Raw genomic sequence first — 12,035 nt, 5'->3', positions numbered from 1 at the left:
TAGTCCATCACGCGCTAGACTTGCGTTATAGTGAGTATCTTCTTGGTTCTTTCGGTAAAGTCACGTAGAAGGGAAGTAATAAAATAATAAAAATAAAACATAATAAAACAATTCTCACGACGTTTCGGCTACAACGCAAGCAGCCGTCTTCAGGTGAAGAATGAGACACTGCCAAGCTAGGAGCTTATATATAAGCTGAGTTGGAGGTGGAAGAAGAAGAGAGCCTTAACAAAAGAATGTGCATATCAAGAGGAATTTAGCATATTCATGGGAAATGCGTAGGAGGTGGGCGGGGGGGTTTCAAAGTCATATTATGCCCATGCATTATGCAGGATCAGCAGCACCAAAGGGAGGGGGGGTAGCATTAATAAAGGGAGGGCATGTTAATAGTATGTAGAAGCAATGAAGCATGTGAATGGGAAAACGGTGGCAGGAGATCCGCAGCGGAGCAAATAATGCATTCCCTGTGGAGAACACAAGATACACAGTTAATGCCAGTGAGTGGACTGCGGTCTGAAAGTCACCATAAACGTGAACAACAATCAGTTAAGATTCGAAGTGGTTTATTACATCCTTCCAATGATTGCTGAGCCAGAATCCATCTTCTCGGTTGAAATTGTCTCTGTGTTTGTATATGTGGATCGCCTCATGAACGAATCTCTCATGGTAGCCAGATGGCTTGCAGATAACCTCTGTCTTGGAGAAGTCAATGTCATGTGAACCCACTGAATTGTAACAGTGATCTGCCACGGCTGAGGTGTTTGTCCTACCGTGTTTCAGGTCAGCTTTATGTTCACGGATGCGGTCCGAGACATGTCGTTTGGTTTCTCCAATGTAACTGCTACCACAGAGGCAACTTAGTTTGTAGACGCCAGGGTACTGTATGTCTGGAACCACGTCTTTTACAGACGGAACCAGATCACGGATTTTATGTACTGTGTTGAATCGTACCTGAATCTTGTGTTTAATCAGGATTTTGGAGATCTTTTTTGTGACCCCAGCAATGTAGGGTAAGGTGATGGTTTTGAGTAGTTCAACACGTGTTAACCTGGAGTTATAGCGAGTAATCCGTCACGTGCTAGACTCGTGTTATAGTGAGTAGTCCTTTAGGGGCTAGACTGGCCTTAAAGGGAGTAATCCGACAGGCCATCGACCCGCGTTATAGCGAGTAATCCGTTACACCCTGGATTCGTTTTATAGCGAGTAGACCGTCACACGCTGGAATTGCTTCATAGTGAGTAGTCCGTCACTCGATAGACTTGCGTTATAGTAAGTAGTCCGTCACATGCTCGACTAGTGTTATAGCGAGTAATCCGTCATGCCCTAGACTTAGTCATAGTGAGTAATCTATCACACCCCAGATTTGCTCTATTGCGAGTAGTCTGTCATGCGCTAGACTCGCGTTATAGTGAGTAGTCCTTCACACGCTAGACTGGAGTTATAGCGAGTAGTCTGTCACACGCTAGAATCGAGTTACAGCGAGTAATCCGACATGCCCTAAACTCACGTTATACCGAGTAGTCCATCACACCCTAGATTCATGTTATTGTGAGTAGTCCCATCACATGGTAGACTATGTTATAGTGAGTAATCCGTCACGCACTAGATTAATGTTCTAGCGAGTAGTCCGTCACACCCTAGATTCGTGTTATAGCGAGTAGTCTATCACGCGCTAGACTTGCGTTATTGCGAGTAGTCTGTCATGCGCTAGACTCGCATTATAGCGAGTAGTCCGTCATGTGCTAGACTAGCGATATAGCGAGTAATCCGTCACGGGCTAGACTTGGTTATAGTGAGTAATCCGTCATGCCCCAGACTCGCGTTATAGCAAGTAGTCCGTCATATGGTAGACTGGCGTCATAGCGAGTAGTCCATCATATGGTAGACTGGCGTTATAGCAAGTAATCCGCCATGCCCTAGAATCACATCATAGCAAGTCGTCCATCACGAGGTAGACTCGCGTCATAGCGAATAGTCGTAATTGTGCTAGATTCGGGTTATAGCTAGTAGTCCGTCACATGCAAGACTCTCGTTATATCAAGTAGTCCATCACGTGCCAGACTCGCGTTGTAGCGAGTAGTCCTTCACACCCTAGACTCGTGTTATAGCGAGTAGTTTGTCACATGTGTAACAGGTTCCGGAGACACTTGTAGAGGTAACTTCTTTATTACAATACAACACTCCAACAGTCCAACAGTCCTGATACTCTGTTACAGCCTAGGTACACAGCCTAGCTACACAGCCTAGATACTCTACTCTGGCTACGCTCCGGAACTCGCCCTCACAAGGTCGTAGAGTTGGGAGTTCCAGAGTCCCAGCGCTGGCTCTCACAGCATCCCAGGGTCTTCAGATGGCTGGTCGTGGGTCTTGGGTCTTGAGTTACAACTGGGCCCCGATCGTCCAGGGAGCTCTCCTTTTATGCCTGGTACAACGAGGGGTGGGGCCGTGTGCGCCCCCAGATATCCCACAGAGCACACACAGCCCCCCCCTTTGGCGGCGCCAAGGGGATTAAGCGTCTGGACCCCCTGGGAACTCAACGCCTGGCGCCCAGAGGCTTAAGCGTCTGGACCCACCTGGGAACCCAGAGCCCCCAGCAGCCCCTCCCTTCTTATGTCACTACATTACCCCCCTCTATGTAGCCTCCAGCCGACCCGGCTGTCAAAAAAAAATACAATTGTACAAGAAATTATTTGTTAACCATCAGAATGAGTGTGTGACAAATCAAGAAAAAAAAATGGGAAGAAAGCGCCTCTCCCCCTCCTGTGGTCACCGATGCAGAACAACACTGTATAAACACATATATGCAGGATGAACGCACGCCCCAATCGCCCACTATACATGATGGAAAGGTGAGTGGCGTCGCGTTGGGACGAGAGTTCGTGGGCGGGGGGCATGAAAATCGTTTGAGTTTTGAGCGAGTCCGAGTGGCAGGTCCATCGGTCGCGACGGAGGCGGGAGGGGACCGACGACCCGCTGTTGCGCTTGTGTCCTGGGTCGCTGATCCCGCGGGCAAGCTTGTTCCCGCTGGGTCGGCCGTGGCGGATTTCATTCCCAAGGCACCTGAGGGCGGGGCAGCGGGACCTGCCCGAGAGTTAGAAGCAGCATCATCGCGGCGTGACTCGTCAGACATGTCGCGCTCTCGGCCCCGGAGATGTGAAGGAGGTGTGTAGGGTTGAATGTAAGGTTTTAGACGTGACGGGTGCACGAACCAACGTCGCTTGCCATGCTGGATCCTGACACACTGCGGGCGGAGAACGCGAATAATAACAACTGGCCCTCTCCAAGGCTTAAGCAGTTTTGAGGAAGTAGCCAATGGTACCTGCGGGCAGTGGAGCCAGGCGCGGTCCCCTTCTACCCAAACGTGGCGGGATGTGCGGAGATTCCGCAACCGCTCGTTGGCAAGCTGACGGGCTTCTGAGTTATTTTGAGCAGCCTCCCGGGCATCTACGAGACGACGCACATTAGCACGGATGTGGTCGGCAATCTTAGCCTTAGGTGCGGGCTGTTTAATGTGCAATTGTACGTCGATTGGGGGGCAAACTTCCCTACCATACATAAGATAGAATGGCGAGTACCCCGTGGCAGCATGGGGCGCCATTCTATAGGCAGCCAAGACACCAGGTATGTGGAGATCCCAATCAGTCTGTGACTCAGACACCTGGTGGCTTAGCATGGAGGTAAGTGTCCTATGTAATCGCTCGACCATACCGTCAGTCTGGGGGTGATATGGCGAGGTGCGAATTTTGTGTGTCCCTAGCAGGTTGCACACATCCCGCAACAGGGTGGAAGAGAAATTTTTCCCTTGGTCGGTCAGCAGGCGTTCGGGAGCACCCTTGTCCAGGACGTAGCCCTGGAAAAAGGCCTCCGTAATGGCTGCTGCAGACTGTTTGGGGAGTGGCCAGGCCATGGCCCATCGGGTAAAATATTCGACCCCAACCAAAAGGTACTTATTACCCCGAGGAGTAGCGGGAAACGGACCCAAAATATCCAATGCGACGATCTCATTGACCCGGGAAACTTTAATGAATTGGAGCGGCGGGCAGGACGGCCTAGCAGGTGGTTTCCGCCGTGCACATTCTGTGCAACCTTGCACAAGGTCAGCCACATCGTTTGCCATGCCCGGCCAGAAAAATTCCAATTGGATTTTAGCTAGTGTTTTCTGAACACCCAAGTGCAAGAGGCGACTGTGGGTTTCCCACACAAGTCGCCCCCGCAGGGAGGTGGGCACCACCAATGTGTGGGATTGGGACCCCCCATCCCAATGCATGAGGACGCCTTCCCGGATGACATATGATACGGGGCCCCCCTGCCCCCTGTGACCCTCGGCATCCCTAGCGCGGCGTCTCAATTTGAGGAGGGAGACGTCTTCCATCTGAAGACGTCCCCAGTCATCCAACCCGAGGCCCAGCAATGCGTCCTGCGGAACTTGCGTGGAGGGAGCCCCGTGGTCCCCGACCCCATCCCCGGCCGCGGCCGCAAGGGATGGGGGCGGTACCCCGTCAGGCTGCCTACAACGCCCCGCACCCAAAAAACAAGCACAGCGCCCATTGTTCGGCAGTCGCGACAACCCGTCGGCGTTCCCGTGTTGAATCCCCTTGCGGTAAATGACAGTGAACGCAAAGTCCTGGAGGATCTCGAGCCAACGCGAGAGCTGTCCAGATGGTTGGTCCACTCGCAAGGCGTATTGTAGCGCCGCGTGGTCGGAGCGTACTGTGAAATGCCTGCCATACACGTATGGCCTGTACTGCTTTATGAAAAAAACGATAGCAAGCAATTCGCGGCACGTCACGCAGTAACGTTGCTCCGCGGGCGACAGCACCCTGCTGCCATAGGCGACGACGCGCTCCACTCCATTGACAATTTGCGACAGCACCCCTCCAATTCCGGTGTTGCTGGCGTCTGTATCCAGAATGAACGGAGTGGTAAAATCTGGATAAGACAGGGTAGGAGCATCGACCAGTGCTTTTCGGACGGCATTGAACGATGCCTGTTCTAACTCTCCCCAGCGGAATTTGACCCCTTTGGCCGTTAATCCGTGGAGGGGCTTCGCAATAGATGCGAATCCCGCAACAAATCGTCGATAATATGAGGCGAAGCCGATAAAACTCCGCACCTCCCCAACAGAGGTAGGAGTTGGCCATGAGCGCACGCAATTTGTCTTTTCGGGGTCCGTGGCAATTCCCGAGCGGCTGACAATATGGCCCAAATAATGAACCGAATCCCTCATGAGGTGGCACTTTTGCGGTTTGAATTTGAGGTTAGCCGCTCGCATTTTAAGGAAAACTGCCTTCAATCGCGTGAGGTGTTCATCAAAAGTTTTGCTGAACACGATTACATCGTCGAGGTAGATTAGGCAAGAATCCCACTGGAGCCCAGCGAGGACCAGCTCCATCAGGCGCTGGAACGTCGTCGGGGCCGAGTGAAGACCCATGGGAAGTCTGTTGAATTGGAACAGTCCCTGCGGCGTGCGAAAGGCCGTCTTTGGTTTGGATGCGTCATCAAGGGGTAGCTGCCAAAACCCCGAGAGGAGATCCAAGGAGGAGAAGTAATGCACACCTGCTAAGGCATCGAGCGACTCGTCCATCCTGGGAAGCGGGTAGGCGTCGGCCACAGCAATCTTATTAAGTTTCCTGAAGTCAACACAAAAGCGGAGGCTCCCGTCGTGCTTCTTAACAAGAACGATCGGCGCCCCCCATGGGCTATTTGATGGCGCAATGACATCGGCCGCCAACATATCGTTGACGGCCACCCGTACATGTTCCTTTTCGGCCGGGCTCAACCGGAATGGGTTTTGACGAATTGGAGCGGCATCACCCGTGTCGATGTGGTGGCTTAGCAATTTAGTGCAGCCAATGTCGAATTTGCTTTGACTGAAAACGTCGGCGAAATCGCTCAGCAGCGTGCGTAATTTAGCATGCTGTAATGGTGACAAATCGGCAGAAGTGGAGCAAAGCGCGTCGAGCCATCCTGTGTCAGGACCTGGCTTGGCAATGGAAGAGAACTCGCCCCCTACGTGACCCACGATCACATCTTCTGGCGGGGCTGGCGTCGCGTGAGCAAGCACCATTCCCTGACAGATAACGGCCGTTTCCAATCCCGCGTTAAGGACCTGGATAAAGGGGTCGTGGTCGCTTCGCACGAGCGTTTGTGCACACACGAGGTCCGACACCCGCTCAGCTGAACGCGAAGGCCCGATCACAGCACCCCCCATGAACGCGTCGTAATCAAGGGGTTTACGAAACCGGAGGGGAACTAACATCTGAGAGCCAGGAGGAATGTGAATTGTGCACGCCGCCAACGCCTGCACCGTCGTAGATGCGGAGTGCAACCGAGTGGGTGTGGGTAGGAAGGCCATGCGTCGGCCGGAGGGGAGCTCAATACACCCTTTGTTAATGAGAATTTTAATGGGCATCTTCCCCAAGAAATCTGTTCCGAGGAGGCACGGAACGGCGAGGGTTGATGAGACCAAAATGGGCCCAACTAATTGGACGTCAGCAATGCGGATCTGAGCATTGATCCGTCCGGTGATGCCCAACGAACCCCCATTTGCGGCATAGCATGGCACATCAACTGGCTGCAAGGGACGGCATATATCGGGCAAAATGTTATAAATTATGTCTGAAATGATGGTCGCCGACGCACCCGTATCGATCAACATACGAACATCAACGCCCTCGATGGAACCCACTACGGCAGAGGACCCTGCCGCAGCGGCAACGACCCTATGGGCCAACTCGGACCATTGACCCGGTCCGAGCGCCCGGTTGTTCAATGATGGGCCCGAATCCCCCTCCTCCGAAGCATGACCCCCCTGTGTGGTGTGAGGGTGCGTGCTTGTTGTAAGTGGGGGCCGAGAGTGCGAGGTGTCGTGACTCGCCTGGGTATGCCGAGGATACGGTGGTGGCCGAGGCGCCGGAGGTCCTGAAGTCCGGCGTCGGGGGACCCGGCAGCCGGACGCCACATGGCCCCGAAGGCCACAGTTGTGGCAGACGATGGACGCTCCGTCCTGGCGCGAGGTTGGCCGGTCCCGCTGGTGGTGATCTCGCTGGGATCGCCAGTTGGACGATCCGCGATTTTCTGTTGCTGCGAAGGCCTGATGAGGCCCCGAATGCACGTCATAGGCTTGTGCATCAGGTGGGCCTGCGCAGGCGGCGATGGTCGTGTCCTCATCGCAATGTAGGTGTGCTTGGATGCACCTGGCAGCACGTAGCGACGTGAAGTCGTCGTCGGCTGTCGGCATGGCAACTCGAAGCTGGCGGGCCAAGCTCATGAGCTTCTGCAGCACGAGTGACTCCACAGCGTCTTCATCCATGCGAGGGTAGGCAACCTTCGCCATGGCCAGCAGCGCGCTGCGGTACCCCATCGCCGACTCGGAGGCCTTCTTCCTCCTCGCATGGAAGCGGTGACGTGCTTCGGATGGGGGTCCATAAATCAGCCGCATCTGATGAAGGGCATCCGTGAGCATGGCACGTTTCGCGCGTGGCACAGCAAGGAGTGCTGCGAGGGAGTCGTCGTCGAGCATGGCCGGGAGGCCCTGGAGCGCTTCATACTCCGACCAGCCGGACGTCTCTATAAGAGAGACGAACCGGCGTTCGAACGCTGCCCACTCACCCCCCTCTGAAGAAAATGCCTTGAGTGCCGGCAGGCGTTGGTGGACGTGAGCCAAGCTTTCGTTGCCTGGCAACCCGGCTGAAGCTGGCTTCGCGTTCGCAGCGCTGTCACTCGGCGGTGAGGGACGCAGCGCTGATGACGCGGCGTTGCTAGGTCGCAAACAGCTGTCACCCGGCGGTGAGGGACGCAGCGCTGATGACGCGGCGTTGCTTGGTTGCAACCAGCTGTCACCCGGCGGTGAGGGACGCAGCGCTGATGACGCGGCGTCATCGGGTTGGCCCACGCTGGGCCCGGAAGTGACGTCGCTCCCAGCGGCCACTGCTCCCCCCGCAGAAGTTACGACACACCCGGATGTATTTGCGGCGGGAACGGCCGCCATCTTTGTGTGGGAGCCGGCGGGATGGTGCGGCCGCTGCGCCTCCTCTCTCCCTGCTGTCTCCGCCTGTGAGCGACGCATGTCGTCCAGGATGGAGACGGTGGCGTGGAGCAGCTCGGTGAGGCGAAGCAGCGTTTCCTCCATTGCTGCTCCCGACGCTGGAGGAGGATCGGCAGGTATGGTGGACGACTGCTGAGCCGGCGGTGCAGCGTCGCTGTCGGCCCGAGTTGGCTGCCCCGTCGCCGCTTGCTCCTCAACATCGCCGTCAGGACTGAAGGTACGTGGCTTACTTCTTGTCTCAATTTCCACTTCTGACGCCAAATGTAACAGGTTCCGGAGACACTTGTAGAGGTAACTTCTTTATTACAATACAACACTCCAACAGTCCAACAGTCCTGATACTCTGTTACAGCCTAGGTACACAGCCTAGCTACACAGCCTAGATACTCTACTCTGGCTACGCTCCGGAACTCGCCCTCACAAGGTCGTAGAGTAGGGAGTTCCAGAGTCCCAGCGCTGGCTCTCACAGCATCCCAGGGTCTTCAGATGGCTGGTCGTGGGTCTTGGGTCTTGAGTTACAACTGGGCCCCGATCGTCCAGGGAGCTCTCCTTTTATGCCTGGTACAACGAGGGGTGGGGCCGTGTGCGCCCCCAGATATCCCACAGAGCACACACAGCCCCCCCCTTTGGCGGCGCCAAGGGGATTAAGCGTCTGGACCCCCTGGGAACTCAACGCCTGGCGCCCAGAGGCTTAAGCGTCTGGACCCACCTGGGAACCCAGAGCCCCCAGCAGCCCCTCCCTTCTTATGTCACTACACATGGTAGACTTACGTTGTAGTGAGTAGTCCATCACGCGCTAGACTCGCGTTGGAGCAAGTCGTCCGTCACGCGCTGGACTCGCGTCATAGCGAGTAGTCCGTCACTTGCTAGACTTGCGTTATAGTGAGTAGTACATCACGCGCTAGACTCGCATTATAGCGAGTAGTCCGTCACATGGTAGACTTACATTATAGTGATTAGTCCGTCATGCACTAGACTGGCGTTATAGCGAGTAGTCCATCATGCGCTAAACTTGCGTTAGAGCAGGTAGACCGTCACACACTAGACTTGCGCTATAGCGAGTAGTCTGTCATGCCCCAGACTGACATTATAGCAAGTAGTCCGTCATGCGCTAGACTTGCGTTATAGCGAGTAGTCCGTCACACGCTAGACTCACGTTATAACGAGTAGTCCATCACGTTCTAGACTCGCGCTATAGCGAGTAGTCTGTTACACTTTAGACTCGAGTTATAGCAAGCAGTCCGTCACGCGCTAGACTTGCGGTAGCGCGAGTAGTCCGTCACACCCGAGACTTGGTTATAGTGAGTAATCTGTCACGCCCCAGACTAATTTTATAGCGAGTAATCCGACATGCCTTAGATTCGTGTTATAGCAAGTAGACCATCACACGCTAGACTTGCGCTATAGCGAGTAGTCTGTCATGCGCTAAACTTGCGTTATATTGAGTAGTCCATTACACGCTAGACTCGCGTTATAGCGAGTAGTCCTTCACGCGCTAGACTGGCAATATAGCGAGTAGTCAGTTCCACCCTAGAATCGCGGAATATAAAAACACCGTTAAAGCGAAACTACGTCATGTAAACGCCATGAAATAAACTGGGGTTCACTGTATATGCATTGCACATACATGATTGTTTTTTCATGCTTGGTAACCCATGATAGCCATACACATACCTTTTGCGCGTGGAGCTCATTCCTCGTGCTGTGGAGATTGTATCGGGGTGAGACTAGGCGTGTCCTTGTGTGAACACGGCTGGCAAGGTCACACACACACATATAGAGACTTTTCACTCTCACGAAGGGGCCCAGACATTCCGGCATTGTTGGAGAGTAAAATAAACGCGTGTCTTGAACTGAGCAACGTCATTAAAAGAGCTTCAAAAAAGAGACAATGTTGGGACGGAATCCCAAAATGGAGCGGTGTGAGAGGGAAGACAGAAAGATAAGTGATGTGACCTTCAGTGTGGTAGGTGGGTGGGTGAGTGGATGAGTGAGTTGGTTAGTGAGTAGGAAAGTGAGTGGGTGGGTGAGTGAGTGGTTGAGTGAGTGGGTGAGTCGGTGAGTGAGTGGGTGAGTGGATGAGCGAGTGGATGGCTGAGTAGGTGAGTGGGTGGGTGGGTGAGTGGGTGGATGGGTGAGTACATGGTTGAGTCAGTTTAACACGTAGGCTTTCGCGACCAATGTTATTAATAATCAACGTTTTTGGGTTTAGATCGCGTTATTTATAAATGTGTCGTAACCCTCCACCACCCGACACGGCCAATCAGTAAAAAAGTGTCACGTTGACAAAAGACAAATAGTTCACTGCTTTAGCCCACCGGTGTGTTGAAGCCACAACATTTACAATTTGAGTACGACGTTTCGCTGGTAATTGCATCCAGCATCATCGGGCAATTCGCCAGAATGGTGAGGTTCTGCTGTGTCAGAATGGTGATGTTCTGCTGTGTCTCCCTCTATATAAGAACGGGAGACACAGCAGAGCCTCACCATTCTGGCGAATTGCCCGATGATGCTGGATGCAATTACCAGCGAAACGTCGTACTCAAATTGTAAATGTTGTGGCTTCAACACACCGGTGGGCTAAAGCAGTGAACTATTTGTCTTTTGTCAACGTGACACTTTTTTACTGATTGGCCGTGTCGGGTGGTGGAGGGTTACGACACATTTATAAATAACGCGATCTAAACCCAAAAACGTGGTTGAGGGGTTGAGTGAGTGGGTGAATCGGTGAGTGAGTGGGTGAGTGGATGATCGAGTGGATGGCTAAGTGGGTGAGCGAGTGAATGAGTGAGTGGGTCAGTGAATGTGTTGTTGAACATAGCACGGGTGAGACGTAACAACAATATACGTACACACTTATTAACGCGCACGATCATTCCCAGAGGGGCCAAGCCAGGCTCGCTCGAGGACCGCGCGAGAGGGTGGTGTGGGGGCCTTTCAGCGACTCCTCGGGGTCGCCCGTGGAGTGGACGCGACTGCCAACGTGCAACGAGATGGCGGTGGCCGTGGGTTCCGGATAGCGGGGGCTCCCACGGAAACACGACGCCCCGGCGCGGTTGACAGAGCGACCGTCATTGTCCCATAGACTGAGTCCCCCCCCCCACACGCGGATGGGAGGAATAATCGAGTGACGTTTACGGCAACAGTAGCCCGTGGTAGGCATAGTAGCGACAGAAGAGCGACAAGGAGGTGTCTGACCGTCGACGGTGAGCGAGCGAGTGAATAATCGAGTGACGGATCATCGGCAATCATCCTGACTGCTGCTGCTTCTCAACTGGTGCAGCAGTCAGCTGCATTCCCCGAGATGTGACAGCAGCAACCGCAGGCGGATTCCCGCTGAATGCGCTAGAGGCTCGGGCGTAATGCGGAGTGAAGTCTGCGTGAGTGGCCGTTGTAGAGAGCTCGCTGCTGACAGTCGACGCTTTTTTTGTGGAATCTCCGAGTTCCCCGAGAGAGAGGGGGGGGGGGAGACACGGTGAGAGGGAGACAGAGACACGGAGAGTTAGACAAGACACGGGGTAGAGACACAAAGAGGCGCAGACTGAACTTGTGCGTACAACGACACAGAGAGTCACGGGGAGAGTCACTGAGAGCGTCATGGAGAGAGGCACGGTGAGAGTAATGGAGAGAGACACCGAGAGTAGAGAGGCAAGGGGTCGCGAATACAAACACCATATTGGCCCCCACCACCCCCCAGGTACAACGCGGGGGTTCTGACACGCCCCCCCACCCCCCTGGCCTGGCAGGTGGCGCTCTGGGAGGTCGCGGCTCAGCCACTTCACACTCGGCCCTGGCGCCGCTGCCACAGGAGTGAGAGCCGCGACTCGAGGAGCCCAGGGCAAGCCGGAGAGCCATCACATCCTGGGCTCGAACTCAGCTTCTCCCAACCCCTCTGGGTGTACAGGCGCAGGCAGCGCTCGCTCGCTCCTCACCTGAGGAGCGGGCGGGGGGGGGGGTCCGGCGCTTGGAGATGAAACTCCACGGAGCT

At 54.4% G+C, this 12,035-nt stretch overlaps 2 protein-coding genes across 3 annotated transcripts in view; both read right to left on the bottom strand.

The window, feature by feature from the left end:
• The window catches only part of LOC144730075 (rab11 family-interacting protein 2-like), a 44,109-nt gene extending 32,410 nt beyond the window's left edge, over positions 1–11,699 (bottom strand). The window contains exons 1-2 of one of the 2 annotated variants that reach the window (XM_078610605.1): positions 10,900–11,699; positions 9,722–9,800 (exon numbers count right to left, since the gene is read on the bottom strand). In XM_078610605.1, coding sequence (XP_078466731.1) covers positions 9,722–9,741 — 20 coding nt within the window. In that variant the 5' untranslated portion in view covers positions 9,742–9,800; positions 10,900–11,699. Of the gene's footprint in view, positions 1–9,721; positions 9,801–10,899 lie in introns of those variants that run through there. The other variant, XM_078610634.1, reaches the window with a different exon arrangement.
• Positions 2,973–8,813, bottom strand: LOC144730090 (uncharacterized). Its single transcript, XM_078610649.1, has 2 exons — positions 6,878–8,813; positions 2,973–3,060 (listed from the first exon to the last, which is right to left on the bottom strand). The coding sequence occupies exons 1-2, from the start codon at positions 8,129–8,131 to the stop codon at positions 3,046–3,048; spliced, it is 1,269 nt and encodes a 422-aa protein (XP_078466775.1). The 5' UTR covers positions 8,132–8,813; the 3' UTR covers positions 2,973–3,045.
• Positions 11,700–12,035: the final 336 nt, after the last annotated feature.

Source organism: Lampetra planeri, chromosome 2 (assembly GCF_965212315.1).
Source record: "Lampetra planeri chromosome 2, kcLamPlan1.2.h2, whole genome shotgun sequence".
Classification (NCBI taxonomy): domain Eukaryota; kingdom Metazoa; phylum Chordata; class Hyperoartia; order Petromyzontiformes; family Petromyzontidae; genus Lampetra; species Lampetra planeri.
This window is presented reverse-complemented; position numbering and strand designations above follow the sequence as displayed.

Coding starts and splice junctions, on each gene's coding strand:
- LOC144730090 (XM_078610649.1), bottom strand. CDS start 8,131: ATGGAGGAAACGCTGCTTCGCCTCACCGAGCTGCTCCACGCCACCGTC.